The sequence below is a fragment of the Condylura cristata genome, unplaced genomic scaffold, assembly GCF_000260355.1.
Source record: "Condylura cristata isolate star-nosed mole 26May11 unplaced genomic scaffold, ConCri1.0 scaffold00038, whole genome shotgun sequence".
Classification (NCBI taxonomy): Eukaryota; Metazoa; Chordata; class Mammalia; order Eulipotyphla; family Talpidae; genus Condylura; species Condylura cristata.
This window is the reverse complement of record NW_004567139.1, coordinates 3,990,668-4,009,981: the sequence shown is the minus strand read 5'-3', so window position 1 is coordinate 4,009,981 and position 19,314 is coordinate 3,990,668. Positions and strand designations below refer to the sequence as shown.

At 39.8% G+C, this 19,314-nt stretch overlaps 1 protein-coding gene across 4 annotated transcripts in view; it reads left to right on the top strand.

The window, feature by feature from the left end:
• The first annotated feature begins 6,876 nt into the window (after positions 1 to 6,876).
• The window catches only part of ABCA9 (ATP-binding cassette, sub-family A (ABC1), member 9), a 50,945-nt gene continuing 38,507 nt past the window's right edge, over positions 6,877 to 19,314 (top strand). Inside the window, exons 1-6 of one of the 4 annotated variants that reach the window (XM_012733076.1) lie at positions 6,877 to 7,183; positions 12,543 to 12,644; positions 14,305 to 14,512; positions 16,652 to 16,816; positions 17,897 to 18,000; positions 18,563 to 18,789. In XM_012733076.1, coding sequence (XP_012588530.1) covers positions 12,549 to 12,644; positions 14,305 to 14,512; positions 16,652 to 16,816; positions 17,897 to 18,000; positions 18,563 to 18,789 — 800 coding nt within the window. In that variant the 5' untranslated portion in view covers positions 6,877 to 7,183; positions 12,543 to 12,548. Of the gene's footprint in view, positions 7,184 to 8,230; positions 8,375 to 12,542; positions 12,645 to 14,304; positions 14,513 to 16,651; positions 16,817 to 17,896; positions 18,001 to 18,562; positions 18,790 to 19,314 lie in introns of those variants that run through there. The other 3 variants (XM_012733077.1, XM_004693460.2, XM_012733078.1) reach the window with 3 other exon arrangements.

The window sequence follows — 19,314 nt, the reverse complement described above, 5'->3', positions numbered from 1 at the left end:
TACCCAGGATAGACTACATGCAGCGACTACATGTCATTTCCCCCGAAAGCCCCGCCTTTGGTTGGTTGGCTTGGATTTCGGAGAAAGTATATTCTGCATTTAGGGAGACCACTAGCTCTTCCACACAAGACTACCCTCAAGAAAGCTATAATTGAGTGGGAGCTGAATCAAAGCAAACTGGAATTATAAAAAGTGTCAGGGTGGCTTAATGCCTTTGAGCCACTATGAGCACAGATTTCAGAGCCATGATTTGCCCTGAACCCCATCTCTGGTGGGTCCACGAAGCACCAATGTTCTGCTTCCTGAGCTTTTTCTTGTTGTTTAGTGAAGGGAATGAGGCCTTCTAAGTTTCTTCACAAGTCAGAGGCGAAGTAACTGACTTTCAAAAGTCACTGATCTGGTGAATGACAGGTTAAATGCCACCCAGCTGGAAGGGCAGTTGGTCAGCACTGACCCACAGCGTTTCCAGAACACGCAGCTCTGCTCCTACCTCTTTCCTGCCATATAATTGATGGTTATATCAGTTGCTGTTTCACCCTCCCACCCCACTCACAGATCAGTTATTGTGATCACTGCATCAGTGTATTTACTAGTTTCTAGCATCCAAGTTCTTCCTTCTGGGTTCAGTTTCTTGAAGGGTATTTGTTAATAATTCTTTCAGAGAGATCTGTAAAAAACAATCCAGATTTTGTTTAAATATTTGTCTTTTTTATCCTTACATAGGAATTTTATTTTAACTGGTTTGTCAATCAGCCTGTGCCAAACCACCCTAAAACTGGCTGGCTTAAAACAGCAATCTTATTTTAACTTTGTTTTCTCCTTTCTTTTCTGGGTTCTGGATATTTGTTTTTCTTTGAATTTGATCTCCACTTTTATAACCTTCCGTTCACTTGATGTTTGTATTCAGGGACTAAATATATTGGCATAGCCCAACATTTGGTCAAAATCTTGCTATTGTCCTTTAAAATTACATGTGCATTATTTTGCCTGAAATGATAAAAGATAATTAGCTCAATATTTTTCAGCTTTTAAATTTTTTATACACATTTGTTACATTATTCTTCATTTTTGTATGCTTTTTCATCTCCATGGGAGTCCCTGTGGAATTCCCACCCCCAGTTCACCCATATACCATCACCATACCATCACCATAGTATCTTGTGCTCTTCTCACCCCTGTTTTGAGCTTCCTCCCCTCTCTCCCACTGCAGAATGTCTCTGGTTCATAGTTGTCTTTTGATTTTGATTTTGATTTTGATTTTATTATTATAGTTACTTTTTTCCCCACCTGATCCTTTACATTCCTCCAAAAAGTGTATTTATTTTTATTTCCAGTTTACCTCACTGAGCATGGTGATCCCTTCCAGCTCCATCCATGTTGCTGAGAATGGCATGAGTTTATCTGTTTTGATTGCTGAGTAATATTCCGTTGCCTATAGGTACCACATCTTTTTGGAAAAGCTTTTAAATTTTGACATGAGTGGGTTTGGAAGAACAATGATTGTATACTGTCAGCAACACATTTACATGATGGAATACATAGTTTTTGTTCAATAAGTTCCAAAAGACTGAGCATTTGACTTTCTTATATAAATCTCAACAAATATTTTCTAGGGAGGAGAAAAGCTCATGCCCAAATAAGGTATAGGAATAGAAGCTAAGCAAAACTTTGAAAAACAGATACAGAAAAGAATAGCAACCTGAAAGGTGGAACAATGCAGTACCTGATGAGAGAGAAGGGGCCACAATTGCAGCATTTCCATGCAGTCCTTCTGTGAGATTGGCACCTGCCTGAATGGAGAAACTCTATTTTTGGCCCCTGCCATGAGCTATTCCACCACTGTCAGTAAAGTAGAAGAGAAGTTCACTAGTAGTTCAGCTTACTTCTTTCAAGCCCGAGGAGCTGCTATAACTCTACCTGGCCCTTTTAATGGTGTAATTGCAATTGATGTGGATGTTCCAGAAGCCTCACATTTAAGTAAGCCTTATGGAAAATAAGGGGAGCAAAAGAGAAACCTGCGTGGACCTGGTGATATTCCTTTGTGAATTCAAACTTGGTGGAAACAGTAAATATATGAAGTCATATTTCTTAGAAAGAATAAAAGAGCCAAATCATCACACAATGTGACAATACATATATTAATGCATGACTCCAGCGTGGTCTTTTTCTCCTTTGGCTGATGTTTGCGTCACTCAGTTTTTCCACAACACTGGTTCTTCTTTCATGTTCATTTAAGCATTCTTGTTGTCAAGTTTTAAGTAAACTGTTCTTTCAGGAGCCACTGATGCCTTTATTAATCTACCAGTGATTTTAATCAGCAACAAACAACTTCTGAGAAAATGTTTTTTGAAGCCGTCAGTTAAAGGCAAAGCAGACACATCTTCCTTTTGTTCTGAGGCTTACTACCCGCCTTAGGGGGTTTTGGGGTAACTCATGTCCCTAACAGGAAATTTCCTACATTCTCATGAACTATCATCAGTTGTGAGCACATCTGTGGATCTATTCTTAGAACGTTCTCCACATTTCATGGAAAAATATCTTAACTCTCAGGGGCTAAGACTTGATCATGTATTGTCATATTTAAAATTTCTCTTAGCTTTCACTTCCATCTCCATTTTTCTCTCATTATCATGAAACACTCCCTTTCCCTTTTCAAAGCTGTTCTTTCAATTTCATTTTGATTTAATCCTTGCTTATTCCCACCGATTCTCCCCACAAGAAGCCATCTTCCAACTGACAATTTGTTCTGTATTTTCAGCATTTACTTTTTTATTTCTCTTTCTAAATACCATCTTTAATAAAAAGCTTGAACAAAACAACTTATTTTAACTACCACCTTACCCAACCCGTGACCTTTATTTTTATCATCAGGCTTCTGGAAACAATCAGTGATATTATTATTTGCTTCTTCCCCTCTTACTTGACATTACACATTTAAAACTCAAGATTTGCATTGCATATTTCACCCCAGACGGTGATGTGGACAGGGGTGAAGTTCCTGTGTTTGCCTTCAGAAGTTTACAATCTGTGGTGAAAGAAGTGATGCAATTGGATTGAAGCATAGACACAATAGCAGTGGCCAAGGTGTGCTAAGGGGCACCCGGAGGAACATCCAGCCCACATGAGAGAAGGACCAAGAAGCTCCTTGAACTCAGACCAGAGACCTGCACGACCAAGAGGAATCAATCATGGGGGGATGGGGTGGGGGAGGGGCAATCATTACCAAATGCAGTGCCTAAGAGCAGGTGCATTCATTTAAAAAACAGAAAAGGATTGTGTTTCAGTATAACTGGAGTTGGAGGCAACAGAAAGATGGAAAGATGACAAATACCTAGCGTGGTTTTGCAAAGAAACCAGGACACTGAAAACAGCAGTGGGAGTGAGGTGATAAAAATTAACACTGGAAAAGTGACATCTGGTGTGGTGTGAGAGTGGATTGCTTCCTAGTTTCATGATGATCGACAGGCAAAAGGTAAAAATAAGGACAGTAGTTGTCAAATATCTAAGAAACTCCTAGGGAAAAAAACTTCTAGGAAGCAACTAAAAGGGAGGTAATAGTGACAAACGTATTAGCTGAAAATTTCCCAGAATTTAAAAAATTCTTTAAGTATCACATAAGACAGAAGAAAAACACAAGACCTTCACCCACGGCGGTTGTCGTGAGATTTCATGAGTTGTGGTTAAAGAGAAAATCCTAAAACATCCTTGAAAGGAAAAGAAAATAACTCAAATACTATGAAATGGTGGCATTGCTTTTTGATTCTCTTTGAGAAGCAGAGCTCACCACTAAAGAGAATATGAGCTGGGATTAGAACATTGAGTCTCAACTACTGATGAGAATGAAGGTTCTGGAAGCATTCTTATCTGCAAAATTTGATCCAAGAAAGCAATAACATCTTGTTTTTGTTTTTAAGTAAATGATTTAAATCATTTTCAGTCAAGGTCCAAACCAAAACCAGAAACCCAAATCCAGAAATACAGGTGGGGGAAAATGGATTGAGATTTTAGTCAAGATGTGTACAAATGGCCAAAAATTACTTTAGGGTATGCTTGACATTTCGAGGAACCTAAGAAATGATGGTCAGTAATCAAGGTGTTAGGATTTTTAATCAATCAGATTTGTAATTTAAAAAAAATCTATCGACAATTTTCAGTTTGAAGGAGGCTACAGAGAATTTGCCAGCATTCACTGGGAACCCATTCGCTGAGTAACTTGCTAAGTACTGACACTTCACATGGGCTATTTCTCCTCACCCCTGTGCTACCCACCTCTCCAGTCTCAAAATTTAAAATTCCAAATAACCCCTATAGGGTACTATTCTATCTTTGTATCTACAGGTGAGGAAAGAGACTTCCAAAGTAAGTCCCTTGCCCAGCATTGCACAGTTAGGAGCAGAGCTGAGGTTTCAAGGTGAAAATGTAGAAAGACTTTCCCTAAGGGATGGGAGTGCCTTAGGAAAGGTCACCGAGGGAACACAGGTAGAGAGACTGGCTGATGCTTTTCTCTTCCAAACGAATGCAGATTCAAATATGTTTGTCAACATTTAAGAGTAATCACTAGTAGAATGAAATACCAACAAGTTCTCACATGGAACTTCCCAGACCAGATGAGACCCAGAGTAAGAGAAAAGGACAAAAGCAACCAAAAAAAGAAAGAAAGAAAAAGAAAAAGAAAAAGAAAGGAACAGAGGGAGCTAGTTTAGAGGAGCTAGTTTAGTTTAGAGACGATCCAGTCAGATGCCTGAACACAATAGATAGGTTATCCTAGGGTTCCCTTGTGGAAAATCAAAGTTGTACAGGCGAGGTGAAAAAGAAAAAATCATACTGCTTCAAGTGACCAGTGCAGATAACAGAGATAGACTGAAATATACCTGAAAAATACAACTGCAATAAGAAATAGCTCCTACAAAGGATGTTTCAAGACAAAAACCAAAGTAGAACTGTTTTTAAGTAACGGAGGCATTTGGGGAAAGTATGTATATGACGAAACCCCAAAGCAGGCCTGTGCGGGATCTGAGAAAGGATGAGAAACAAGAACAGAAAGGTCCCCGGGGAATGTCTGGACATGTCCAGTCTCTTCATCAGGCCGCTGGGCTGTTTTGGCTTCTCTCCTGCAAACCAGGTTTTTCTGCCTTTACACGCCGAGGTGCACACAGACCCGAAGGGGACAAGAACACTGTGCAAGCAGCTGGGAGGGAATCCAGGAGATATGTTTCAGCCCGAAGCAGATGCATCACATGAACTCTGTAAAGCTCTGGGGCAGCGAAAGCCAAGGGGAAATGTAAAGTGTGTGCACGTCCAGCGAGTGACTGGATGGCACACGGAAGGGGCGCTCTGGGTCTGCCATTTCTGCTCACAGGCGGGATCCGGGCTAGTTATTTGAATTCTCTGAACCTCATTATTGGCACCTGTGAAATCGGGGTGGTTATAATAATGCCTACCTCAGGAAATTATTCTGTGGCTGAAAGGTGTTCACCTTCGAGAGGACTTGCACATCGTTACAGCCTAGACAGTTGCTGAGTAAGGACATTATGAAATCCTGATCAAATAATGTCCCTTTTTTTTTCCATTGAAAATCTTGACTGCATTTTTTTCAGTCAACACACTGATTCTAAAGCTTGTTTAGAAGCATGAAGAAGATATGGAACTTAGTCAAGAAAATGTTGAAAAGGAAGATTAACGTGGGTGGGCTTAGGGTGCTGGAGAGACCCTAAGGTGGTGCTCAGGAAGGCAGAGGCCGATGTACTGAAGGAGCCAAACCAAGCCAGGACGCATGTGGTCTGTCCTAGGTACAAAATCCTTGGAGGAAATAAGTTCCTGTAAACAATTTCCTAATGAATTCCCGGTGTACAAAACGCTGGCGATGTGATTGAATGTGATCATCTTGTCTCTCGCAGGGAAGACAGCAGCTGTACGGAAACAGTCAGAGTCTTGTTTGTTTGACAGTCTCGTGCATTAATAAGTTCAGTCTGTTTGCACTTTATTTGCTGTGCAGTTTCTGGTCTTAAATACATGTAATTAGCAGGAGAGTAAACATGCTGGAATAAATACTGAGGGGATGAGAAATAGGTAAGGACGTTTTCGTGCAACAGGCACACACAATGGGACACAGACGAGTCTTTGATGTGTAAGCGCACACACAGCTCGTGGATTTCTGTTCAGTTACGAGGTCCCGGAGTTATTATGGCGCAGAACTGACACTGGCTGCAAGAGCAAAGATGGGTTCTCTGCTGCTTTGCTTCTGCAGCCAAAGACAAACTCTATGCATGGTAGGAAAGTTTGGAAATGCCTTTGCTTCCTCTTACACTGATGGTTAAAAAAGAATACAACAGTGATTCTTACCTGTGAAAAATATTTCTTGAGCAAGATGAAGAACATGTGTTAGAAGTCAGGGGTGGCTTACAGAGAAAGTAACTTGTTTCCTGGGTCTTCTTGCAGAAATAAAAAATCTGTGGGTGTTGGGAATGCAAGTATTTTTATAGGACATGGCTCTAAGGATTCTTTCATTTTCTCCCTCAAGAAAGATGCTGCCCCATGTACATGCAAGACAACTGAAATGTAAGCAAAAAATCAGTCCATTTTGCTGCCCTAAAATAAAACAAAAACAAAAACAAAAAAAAACCTCACGTTGCTTCATTGCCACATTTCAGGTTTTAAGAACTGAATTCCAGTGGAAGATTTTGAGTTCTTTTTTTACCTCATTTGATTATCTTTAGGGACAATTTTAAAAACTCTTTTCTACCACTTGTGTCTGCTCTCTTATGAACTGTCCACTTACCTTTCTTAAAAAGATTGTGTTGGGGATCAACCCTCCGATTGGAGTTTTAGAGGAAAAAGCTAATTGAGAAAGACTGGATCCACTTTGGTTTGATAATTCCTAATGTTTTGATATGTCCAGCCATCTGGAACTGCAAACTCCCTGCTGAGGAACTGGCGGGGAGACAAAGAAATGGGAAGCTGTAAAGAAGTCCTCATGTGATGAAGCACAGAGCTTTGGGCAGCCTGGCTGAGTTAAGACCACAGTCCTTTTCGGAAATCAATCTAAATCGGAGCTATTCACAATCAACCTGAAATTCAAAAGCATCACGTAGGAGTGACCCAAAAGGAATGTGAATTCGTCTCCAGGACATGCAGAAACCCGTGGAGAGGCTGTTTCTAGATTCTCGTTCCAGCTTTCCTGGGAGTAAGTTAACCTCTAAAATTATGGTTGTTTTGCCTGTGAAAATATAACATACGGCTTCAGATAAGGGATGCCAAATATTTGATGGAATCTATTAAAGACAGTGTGGTTATTAGAGAGCTGTTCTGATTTTCCAAGCTGAGTATTTTATATTGTGTAGCTCCATAGCTGTTTGGAAAACTAAAGATTTTTTTTCTTCAGTTTTACCCCATGATTAAAGCATGTTTAAACAAATAGCATGATGTTGTCTAATAGGCTATGGATAAATTGAAAAGAACTTTATGTTGCTTGATAGCAGGTATGAGAGATTCTCCAAGTTACTTGAATTCTTAATTTTTTCAGTCACTTTCAGTTTTATTGCCAGAGGAATTGTAATCATTGGAGGATACATGACTTTCAGAGTTTTGTGTGGCTTTAACTGGTTTGAGGATATCTTCATTAAGAAAACTTGAAGCAATGTTTTTGCTGATCTTGTTTATCCCATGATTCTACAAGAAATCTGACCTAATTGGTTGTGTAGTGTATTCATTATCTGAACACCAGGAATCTGACTGGGAAGTGACCGGCTCTTTATGGCCAAATTATTATTTCTAGATGACAGGACTCGTCAGCATCATTTAAGGTAGTGAGATGTTTTGTGCTTTGGTGAGAAATAATTTTTGTCCCTGACATTTACACGAAGGGTGTTATTCAGCGGGGCAAAAAAATCTGTCAGAAACAAAGAACCACAGTGAGGACAATTAGATCAGAATTATCATTTTTTATTCATTAATCATTTTCTGCACATGCATCCACCCTGGAAAGAAAGAACACTGGGCACTTGGGAGACAGAATGACACTCTCAGCTGCCACGTCTACAGGTCTTACCAGCTTACCAGGTCTCCTACTTGGAGGTGACACATTGGGGTGTCACTGAGGTATCCCGGCTTGCACAAACTGTGGTGATGGCGTCATCATGAGGAGGTCACCCACAGCCCTCCTGCATTCTTCTGCTCATAGATGCCTGCTAGAAAAGGAACCTCCAGCTATTTTGCCTTATAATGGCCTTGGGCTTGACTGACTTGAAATTTCTTCCTGCCTTATTCTCAGTTGTCTGATTCCTTCTTCATATTAGTTTTCTATTGCTGCAGTAACATATCACCTCAGACTGAATGACTGAAAATGCAACACATTTATCATTCTACAGTCTGGGAGGTAAGAAGTGTGTGTGAGTCTCCTTGGACTAAAATCCAGGTGTTGGCTGGCGGTGTTCCTTTCTCCAGGATATAATAGAGGGTTCTGCCTTTTCCATTTTCTGGAGGCTTCCCACATCCCCTTGCTCCTGGTCTTTCTTCCTCCATCTTCAAAGCTTTTCACATCTGTCACTCTGAGCTTCTCTTCCTGCCTCCTGCTTCACTTTTAACAAACACTGTGATTATACTGGATTTTCCCAGCTCACCCCTGATTACCTCCCTGTTTAGAAACCTTAATCTCATCTGCTAACATAATTCCCCCTTGTTGTGTAGTACAATGCAATATAATGTATTCATATACTCTGAGATTAGAAGAACATGATTCTGCCTATCTTATTCCACTTAATTACTCCCAGCCTTTCAGACTTAGCTGGTAGCAAATTATTCCTGCAGCCCACCACGGTGGGGGGGGGGGAGAAGGGAAGAGGGGGTGCCCTTGGAGTCAGTCTTCACCTGTGAATTACTTCCTGAACACCTGCAGAGGGCAGTATAGTCATGGCTTTCCTCCTGCCTTGTGGAAAAGCTTGGGGTGTTTAGGTCCTGCAGCTAGTAACCAGATGATCATAGCAATCTCATGATTTCCTTCCCCCTCAGCATAATGAGGAGACTATCACCCTAAAAACGCAGGTCTCATTAGCCAACCAACCTTGTGTTCCAAGCACTGTACGGAGCACAGGAATCGGTCCAGGAAATGTTGGAACATTTCCTGGACCGATTCCCTCTTCTAGAATGATGGAGTCTGTTAACTATAATTTGGTCCTATGTTTTCTTTTTTAAAGATGTATTTTATTTATGCATACATGAACTGGAGCACAAGCCAGAGATGTGGTGGGTGAGAGGATCCACCAGAGACAGAGTGGGGAGCAGAACAGGCAGATGCACTGAAACACACTGCTGAGGGGAGCGGCAGGTGGGCCAAGAGAGGTCTGCTGCGCCATGTGGGTCAGCTCCTCAGCCAGGGATCAAACTCATGCTGCAGTGGCTGCAGATAGCTTCATTGCGCCGTGCTTTAACCTGTTGCACCACCAAGGAGGTCCTCCTATGCTTTCTTTATCAGTTAAGCCACTTCATGGGATTTCACTCCTGTTCTTACTAACTGAAAGAGATACACTGGAGATTTTGTCTCAAATGACAAAAGATGAAAAGCATAAAAGGTGTTCAGTGTTGGTTTTGTAGCAGCGGCTCCAGAGGTGGTGTGACTGAATTGCCAGAGAGGCCCCACACAGCTCCTTCCCTAGGAACTACATGTTTATTAAGCTGTGTGTCTATCGCCATCCCATTCCTGCTTTTACCAGATGTTAGTACTACCTCAGCTTGTGTCAGCTATTTGGTATTTGGTTGGCAACTTTAGGGACCTGAGAATGCTCAAAAGTTTTCTGTATAAGTTAATGGTAATTGCATATGTGATTTAGACCACTTCCTCTTATGAAAGGCTTCATTGGAATGCTCTGCTTTTGGACAGTGGGGAAAACCTATGCTAGCAAGTCTTGGCCTGCACTAAAAAGCCCACTTAAACACTTGCATTACATTACACTGCCAGGCTGACAGTCATGGCTGCAATCTGCAGCCTTCATCAAGTTTGAAGAACGTCAGTAATGCCTGTTGGATAGTCCTGGGGTCTTGGTTTCTAGATTGGAATTAGAATTCAGGAGCAAGCAGTTCAAACTACAAGTTGGTGATGTTGAAATCCATAGTCTGATTGGCCAGACAACTCTCTCTCTCTCTCTCTCTCTCTCTCTCTTTCTCTCTCTCTCTCTCTCTCTCTCTCTCATATTTTCAAATGTGTTTAACTTCCTTTGAACATTTGGGAAGCCAATGAAGCTTTTCTTCGTGTCATGGAAGATTGTATATTCTTTCCTGACTTCAGTGGGAATTTGTAATATGTTACTTACTTTTCACTTCTTTTTCTCTTCCTTATGGAATTTTATTATGGCCATTCGGTGGATGAATTTAAAACGTTTCTTGTTTATTGCAATAATTTTCCCCCCAAATTATGTATTTTCTCTACCTCTTCAGTGAGAGATCTGATTTTCCCTGTCCTCTAGCCTCTGGGTGAACCTGGGAGAATAGCACAAGCCAAAGCCTGGGGGTCACCCAGTGACTGAGTGGCCCCTCTGGGTGCTCCGCGCTGCTTGTGTCTGGGTGCTGGAGACCCTCTGATCTTGCACAGAGGGGACACCTGACCCACACATTCCCTAGACAAATTTCTGTAAGGATACAGCCCACTGTCTGGGAGCGAGTGCTCCAAAACTGGACCATCTGGATTATAGTCCTGGTTCTCCCCATCCGCCCCCACCAGTCGTGATGCTTGATGAGTCGGTGCCAACCTGTGCTTCATTTTCTTCATCTGTAAAATGGGGAGAATGAAAGTATCTATCCTGAAGGCTTATTGTGAGGATCAAGCTAGTTAATTCTTACAAAGCACTAGAACTATCTCAGAACATGAGAAGCAAACATAAAATGTTATTTAACATTAAAATTCTCTTCACTCACCCTTTTGCTCATCCATCATGAACAAACCAGGAGCCTGGGAACTTTCATGAGGTTTTCTGTCTACTTGCCTATGAGTTTTGTTCCTGGTGGGGCTAGTGTTCGTTGTGATGGTTTTCTTGGTCCTATTTTGATCTTCACTCATAAAAGGTCAATCCTACTTTTGATCTCATAGCACACAAAATCACTGGTTCATGCAGGGCTCCTATCTTGTTTGGGTTATGTATTTCTTTTCATTTGCAGCACCCAGTTTGGGCTCAGTCTTCAGTTCCCACGGCCACGGTCATCTTGCCATTGTACTTGACGGCGATCCTCTCCTTCCTGGATGTTCTTGTTAAGTGTGTGCTGCACATTAGTAGAAATAATATGGTATTAACTTTCTAATCTTCCTTCATGGTTTTATTTGTTTGTTTTTAAAAATATATTCACTACACCATCCTTCATTTTTGTACAATGTGTGTTTTGCTGTGAAATTCCCACCACCACTTCCCTCAGGCACCATCACCACAGTCTCTTGTGCTCTTCCCACCCCTGTTCTGGCCCTTCTCCCTCCTTCCCCCCTACACCCCCTACAGAATGTCTCTGATCTACAGTTGGCTGATAATATTGATTTTTACTTTATTGTAGCTACTTCTTTTTTTTTTAAATATTACAAAAGTTTATTTTTACATCATTTTGCACATTTTTTTTTCCATCTCGATTGTAATCCCCGCGGGTTTCCCATCACCAAATCACCCGTGTGCCACCACCATAGTCCCATGCATTTCCCTCCCCCCCCCGTTTTTGATCCCATTCCCCACTCCACCCCCACAACATGTCTCTGGTATATGGTTGTTCATTATTTTTGTTATTTTCTCTCCTGGTCCATTATACTCCTGCTATGAGTGAAACCATCCGGTATTTTTCTTTCTCTTTCTGGCTTATCTCACTAAGCATGATCTTTTCCAGCTCCATCCAAGTTGCTGCAAAAGACATGTGTTTCTTTTTTTTTGGTTGCTGAGTAATATTCCATTGTATATATGTGCCACATCTTTTTTATCCAGTCATCTACTTTTGGGCATTTGGGCTGCTTCCATGTTTTTCCAATTGTAAATAAAGCAGCAATAAACATGGGGGTTATTGTAGCTACTTCTTTCCCCGCCTTCACCCGTTCCCTCCTTCGTTCCTCTACAGTCCTCCCAGAAGTGAAACCACTGGATATTACAGTTTTCAGATTTTTTGCTTATTGATGTGTGCATGCAAATCTATTGCTTTGAGTGCCTCTGGAGGAATTCTCTTGGCATATCCACCAGGAGCAGGTCTGATTGATGGCAGGATATTGCTAAGTAGTAATGAGTTGGTAATTAGATATCTGTGTAAGTAGAAAATTGAACAACGTTAAGTTGTGGTGACAATACTAGTTGACACTAATTTTTACCAGGGAAGTGAAGATAAATGTACATGACATCTCATAATTGTTCTAATTTTTGTTTCTTTCAGTACTTAACTTGAACATCCTTTGTTTTTGAACTTTGGCTCCCTCCTCTGTGTGTACAATTGGAAACAGCTGTTAGGAGTTTTCTTTTGATTTGATTGCGCAATGTTTTCTATTTCAGATCTTCGCATTTACTTCCTTTCCTTCCTTGTTTTAAAATAAACAGGTCAGAATGAGCAAAAGGCACTTCAGCGTGGGTCAGCAAACATGGGCCCTTCTCTGCAAGAATGTATTGAAAAAATGGAGGATGAAAAGAGAGACCTCGTTGGTATGATCAGTTTATGTTCCTTATATTTAGAAGAAAAGCAAAAGCAAAAGCTTTTTCTTAATATTTAAGGTTTAATATTCCATTTCTAGCTAGCAGTTTGGATTTTTTTCAAATTCTGGACTTGGCTTTTATTTCAAATATAAGTTTTTAATATATATTCTTATTCCTTGTCTTACTGTGTCACTTTTGAAAAGAACTCAGAAAAGTAAGTCCACATTTGATACTGCAAAGATAAAAATTATTAATATTTGAACTCAACTCATAAATTAGAACAGATGTTCAGGACGAAAAAGAAGAAGAAGAAGAAGAAGAAGAAGAAGAAGAAGAAGAAGAAAGAGGCAGAATAGAGTCTAGAATTAAGTCAGAAAGTAATCTGAAGTTTTAAAAGCTCTTAAAAATCAAATTCTAGCATTTCTATTCAATAAGGCTAGGGATAGAGACAATATCAAATAGAAAGAAATGATGGGTGCATAAATAGGAAAAGAAAATGACATTTTCACTTTTGTGTCTATTTAGATAATGCTTATTTTTGTGTAGAAAATTCACTAAATTCAAAAACTATTATCACAAATAAGATAAAAATCACTCATAAGCTAGATTTCAAAAATTCTTGGATTGGCAATGATCAAAGTGCATGAAAACCCCTGTATGGAGTAAGGATTATGTAAATATAAATATGAAATTTGGTTCTACCTCTATTGTTTTATTTCCAGTTTTCAACTTTTTCTGTAAGTATTGAATCATTGATTTACTATCTAGGTACTAGTAGGTACATCGGCCAACAAAAAGCTAAAATAGGGTCATATGGTAAGTATGATATCTGCTTTTTTGAAAAGTTGTTTAGAATTGTATCATCATCTTCATCATCATGTTCTGATAGCTGGACTTCAAATGCTTCCTGTTGCATTTCCAATTCTAGAATGTTGTCACAGTGATAAAGACTTTCAGAATTCTTTCAATGAGCTAATTTGGAGATATCTTCTTCTACATGCAAGCAGATGAGTCTACTGACAGCTGCTTCTGTTGATGGAAGATGGTTATCTATCCCACCCCACCTAACTCTATCACTGTTACTCAGGTTTCAGATGACTATTGATCATTGGGACATTCATAAAGCAATTCAGTCTTTAACATTTGCATTCAAGTATGGCCAAGTTAGATTCTCGATTAAAATAAGAATTCATGCTGCAACTGTCTTGATGGGTAATGTGCATATTGCATTTTTTTTTTACAGATTTATTTTATTTGTACATACAGAACTGTGGTACAGGCCAGAAATGCAGGGGGCAGTAAGTGGATTCACCAGAGGCAGAGTGGGAAGCAGAACAGGCCGACTGACGAAGTACACTGCTGAGGGGAGCAGCGGGCAGGTCAGGAGAGGTCTGACTCGCCATGTGGTCACCTCCGGGGCAGGCAGGGATCTAACTCATGTGGAAGTAACTTTAGCTTCTTGGTGCTGTGCTTTAACCCACTGCACCACCAGGGAGGGCCACATATTGCATTTTTTTTAAGGACAAAGGGAAAATGAGACAATTGAAAACTGGAGCAAAGCAAAGATGGAATCCAAACTGCATGATGTAACTGTTTTTGGTTGTCTGTGAATGTTTAATCTGTGGTTGAAAGATTGACTTGCTTCATTTTTTTTCTCATTGCTGTGTAGGAGTGTTTTTTCTCATTCCTTCTAGTACTGTTTGTATTCCTATTTGCCTCTGATTTACATCAAGTCAATGACTTTCCTCAACTGCCTGCAGTGGATCTGGGACGTGTAGATAATTTTAATGATTCTAATTATGTTATTGCGTTTGCACCCGAATCCACAACTACCCAGGAAATAATGAACAAAGTAGCTTCAGCCCCATTCATGAAAGGTATGTATGGGTATTCATGGTAATTCTAGAATGATCATTTCCACATTTGCAAAACACATAAAATCACTTTGGGATTTTCTTGATGAACTCTTAAATTTTCAAGCTTCTAGATTTAACTTATAACATCGAAATATAATCCTTTCTAGTATCAGAGATTTCCTTATCTTATTTTCTAGTCTCCTATTTAGGAAATTTTACATAAAAAGAGTTTATTAACCTAGTTATAAGCTAAAAGTGAGCTAGTCCAGGGTTATTCAAATGTATTTTGTAAGAAGATTCTGGAAAGGTTGAGCAGCTTTAATAACATGTATTTTGTAATCTTTTCAAAAACATAAGAATTAAGAATGAAATTAGCTACCAAACCAATAAATCATGGACAAGATTGGATGAAAAAGTGTTCCACTGAATACCAAAATATAACTAAGTGAATGAGAAAGAAGCACTAAGAGCTACATGCCTGCATTTTTTTTTCTCTCTCTCTGGGGTTATTGAGAGAGCAAAGTAATGTAGTGGTCTATCTGATGGGCCTGAGAAGGATACAAAAAACCCACTATGAGGAAGCCATTTGTGAAGCACTATTGAAACCATTTTCTTTTTTAAAATGTATTTATTTATGCATACAGAACTGGGGACAGGCCAGAGGTACAGGGATGGTGAGAGGATTCACCAGAGTGAGGAGCAGAACAGGCAGATTGACAAAGTACACTGCTGCGGGGAATAGGAGGCAAAACAGAAGAAGTCTGCTGTGCCATGTGGGTCACCTCCCCAGCAGGAGATCGAACTTGTGCTGAAGTGGCTGTAGCTTGCTTCATAGTGCTGTGCCACAAGGAAGGTCCCGAAAACATTTTCAGTAATTGTTTTGCTAGTGTTGTATTAGAATGTTATTCCAAGGGTGTTATATGGTTAAGGAGGGGCAGGCCAAATAAGTAATTATGACATAGTCTAATTCTGTCACCCATGTTCTTAAAACACCAGTGACTCAGTACAGAAGAATAGAGAGGCTGAGGTCTAGGGAAGGAATGTATATAGGGTGATGAATGTTACCATTCCAGATAGTTCAGAAGCCATTGAGAACAAATAGGTTACTTCAGAAGGACTCAGTCCTCAGCCTGAAGAGACTCCCACTGACCAAAGTTGGCTTAAGTTGATATTCCACAAATTCAAGTGTAATGACTTGAAACTCAGTCAACATATGCTGAAATCTGTACTTTCATGACATTGTTAAAGGAAACATAGTATTTATCTTTGGGGGATCAGTCCTTAGTATGAAAATGGAACAAGACGATGAACTGGACTATTAACAACCAAAAAAAACGATGGAAAGTACTACTTTATGTTTTCTACTCATAAAAGAAAATGAAATGATAGAAATCATGCATCATCATTTTGAAACTCCCATTGAGTTAGTGGATCTGGGCATTGAAGGTTGACCGTAGCTAGTATCTCAAAAGGAGAGACAATCAGAAACAATGATGCTCTGATGTAAGAAGACAAAGGGATTGGGCCTGAGTGTGCTTAAGCCTCTAGAGCCAGTTATCAGGTCACATAAAATACAAAGAAAAGGAACATGTTCAAGTGCAGCAGGAACATGCATACAACAGCTTCCCATCTGTGAAGAAGAACATGGGTTACATGGTCTGGGTTTGGTTAGTAACAGCCATTCAGTTACATTATATATTCTAGAATAAACAAAGTCTCTTGCAAAACACTCCAAATTGAACAATTTTATGCTGTCTTGGAAATTGGACCACATTGACAGCATTGTCAAATGGAAACATATACTATAATTACAGCATCTGCCTATCATAGAATATATTTCAACTTTAGGTAGATATATGTGTTCACAAGTTTTAATATATGCAACAGGATTGCTATTATTCCAGACTCTAAATTATTAGCTAAGTGGTATATTTGGAAAGGCAGAATCTATTAGCGATAAAAAGTGATTGCCCCTTAGCCCTTCTGGTTTTATTTAGAATGTTTGAAACCCCCATACACACACCTTCAAAGGGTGAGTCTGTTGTTGAGCACCAGCACTGCCTTTAATGAAGACAGAGCTGTAACATTATTGAATATGGCATGCTGTCTTTGGACCACATAAAAATCTTTACTGAGTTATTCCCTTCTCTCACTTGGCAGGCAAAACAGTCATGGGGTGGCCTGATGAAAAGAGCATGGATGAATTGGACTTTAACTATTCTACAGATGCAGTGAGAGTCATCTTTAATGATACCTTCTCTTATCATTTGAAGTTTTCCTGGAGAGGTAGAATCCCCAAGATCAAGGAACACAGAGACCACTCAGGTAACTTGCCTCTTAGAAAAAAAAAAATTCTTTTGTTGTTATGACAGGGGATCACAGGGAACATATGTAATGGCAGACAGCTACTCAAACATTCACAACACATACTTTTCATTTCTGAACATAAGTGAGATTTATTCCTATGAAGTAAAGTTTTGGTCTTCAGTACATTGTTTTGTTAGGAAATGTTTGTTATTATTCCTACATTACTGCTAAACAAAACCTCAAGCTAAGGCTTCTGTTCAATGATCCCCAAACATTTTTTTAAAGATTTATTTATTTATTCATACAGAACTGGGGTACAGGCCAGAGATGCGGAGGGTGAGAGTATTCACCAGGGACAGAGTGGGGAACAGAACAGGCAGATCAAGGAAGTACACTGCTGAGGGGAGCAGTGGGCGGGTCAGGAGAGGTCTGCCTCGCCATGTGGATCTCCTCCTGGGCAGGCGGGGATCGAACTCATGCAGTAGTGGCTTAAACTTCTTAATGCAGTGATTTAACCCGCTGAGCCACCAGAAAGGGCCCAAACATTTTTTTTTTTTTAACTGTGCTTTCTTGGTCCAAACAATATAAGTTCAACAAAACATTCTTGACTAATGGAAAGAATTAGAAAAGAGAATACAAATTTATTAAGAATTGGTCTTAAGAATAGGCATCACTTATATATGGAATATGGAGAAATCAAAAAAGGGTCAGATAAAGGCAAGCTTAAAAACTAACCTGATTATAGAACTGAAGGATCCAGATTGAGAGGAGGGACAAGAACAAAGAGGGGAAGGAACACAGTGGATTGTGGCAGTAAGCCAAGGGTGATTTGGTGGTGGGTGCACTACAGTAACTACACCTAAAGGGGAGGCTTCTACTTCTAAAATACCAACAATAATGTAAACCAATGTTACCTTAATTAAAAAAAAAAAAGAATTCCAATGTATTCTTCTTAGTTTTACTCTACGGAACTTCACCTGAACAGTCTTGCCATGTTCATGGACTAGGAGTACATGTTGGAATATGTGGACTTTGATTTTTCCTCTAACCAAGATCATCTCCTCCCATCATGATATGTGTGCTTTTCTTTTTCTAAAGCGCATTGCCAAACAATAGATGAACAAATCATGTGTGAAGGTTCCATATTCTGGGAGAAAGGCTTTGTCGCTTTCCAAGCTGCCATTAATGCTGCCATCATAGAAGTGAGTAGTAAGTTAAGGGAACACAGCTACAATGTGAACTGAATTTCGCTGGATATTGATATAAAGAGCAGTTCTAATAATTTACGCACTTGAGTACTTTGGTGCAATATGCTACACAACTGCTATGTTGACACCATTACACTAACCGCTGAGGATTAGGAAAGAAGTAAAACTTGAGAATCTGGGTAGTGAGGAGATAGAAATATGGACATACAGCCGTAGTAAGAGTTTGGTTCTATGATGGAATCAGAAGTGGTGTGGTAGGTAAGCAATGAATTGGAAGACATTGATGGGACATATCAGAAGAGATATATTTAGATAGAGACTCCATGCACGAGCAGAGTTTTGTCCAGTAGAGATGGCAAATAGGGATGACCTAAAAGTTCAAGAGAAAAACAGTCTTTCCTCTGCTCTTTCCTCCCGGGGAATGGTCATGATGACCTGACATCATATCACATATATATTTAAGCGTGAAATAGATACAGCTTTCTATAATTGAGCAAAAGTGCCTGATGTTATAATTAGTTTAATGACAAGTTTATTTATTGATATCTTTCTTCAGATCACAACAAATCATTCCGTGATGGAAGAGCTCATGTCAGTGACTGGCATAAACATGAAGCTATTACCGTTTGTTGCCCAAGCAGGAGTCATGACAGATTTTTTCATTTTCTTCTGCGTTATCTCTTTTTCGGCATTTATATACTATGTCTCAGTCAATGTTGCACAAGAAAGACAATGTGTTAAGTCACTGATGACAATGATGGGACTTCGGGAGTCAGCATTTTGGTAAATCTTTTGGCTACAACCCATCACACAGCACAAATCCACAGTGCAATCTAATACGATGTCGTGCTCAACATATCAGATTTAAACTGGGAGCTTTCACAAGTAGTGTATTCTAATGGAGGACATGAGTCTTTAGGCTTGATGAATGCAACTTTTATGCTTCTTTGAATTAAAGACAGTCTCATGCCATTTGCAGCAACATGGATGGAGCTGGAAGGGATCATGTTCAGTGAAATTAGCCAGAAGAAAAAGAAAAATATCAGCTAGTTTCACTTACAGGAGGGATGTAGGGGAACCAAACAAGGGACCAGGAAAACAATAATTATAATACATTACAAATCAAAATCAACAGGCGACTATTAATCAGAGACACTCTGCAGGGGAATGGGAGAGAGAGGGATCAAAACGGGAGAGGGAATGTTCTCTCACACAAAGGACTATGGGAAGGGTGCACTGGTGAATTGGTGTGAGAGTTTTACAAGGACTACACCTGAGAAGGGAAAGCATGTGTTGTACAAAAAGGAA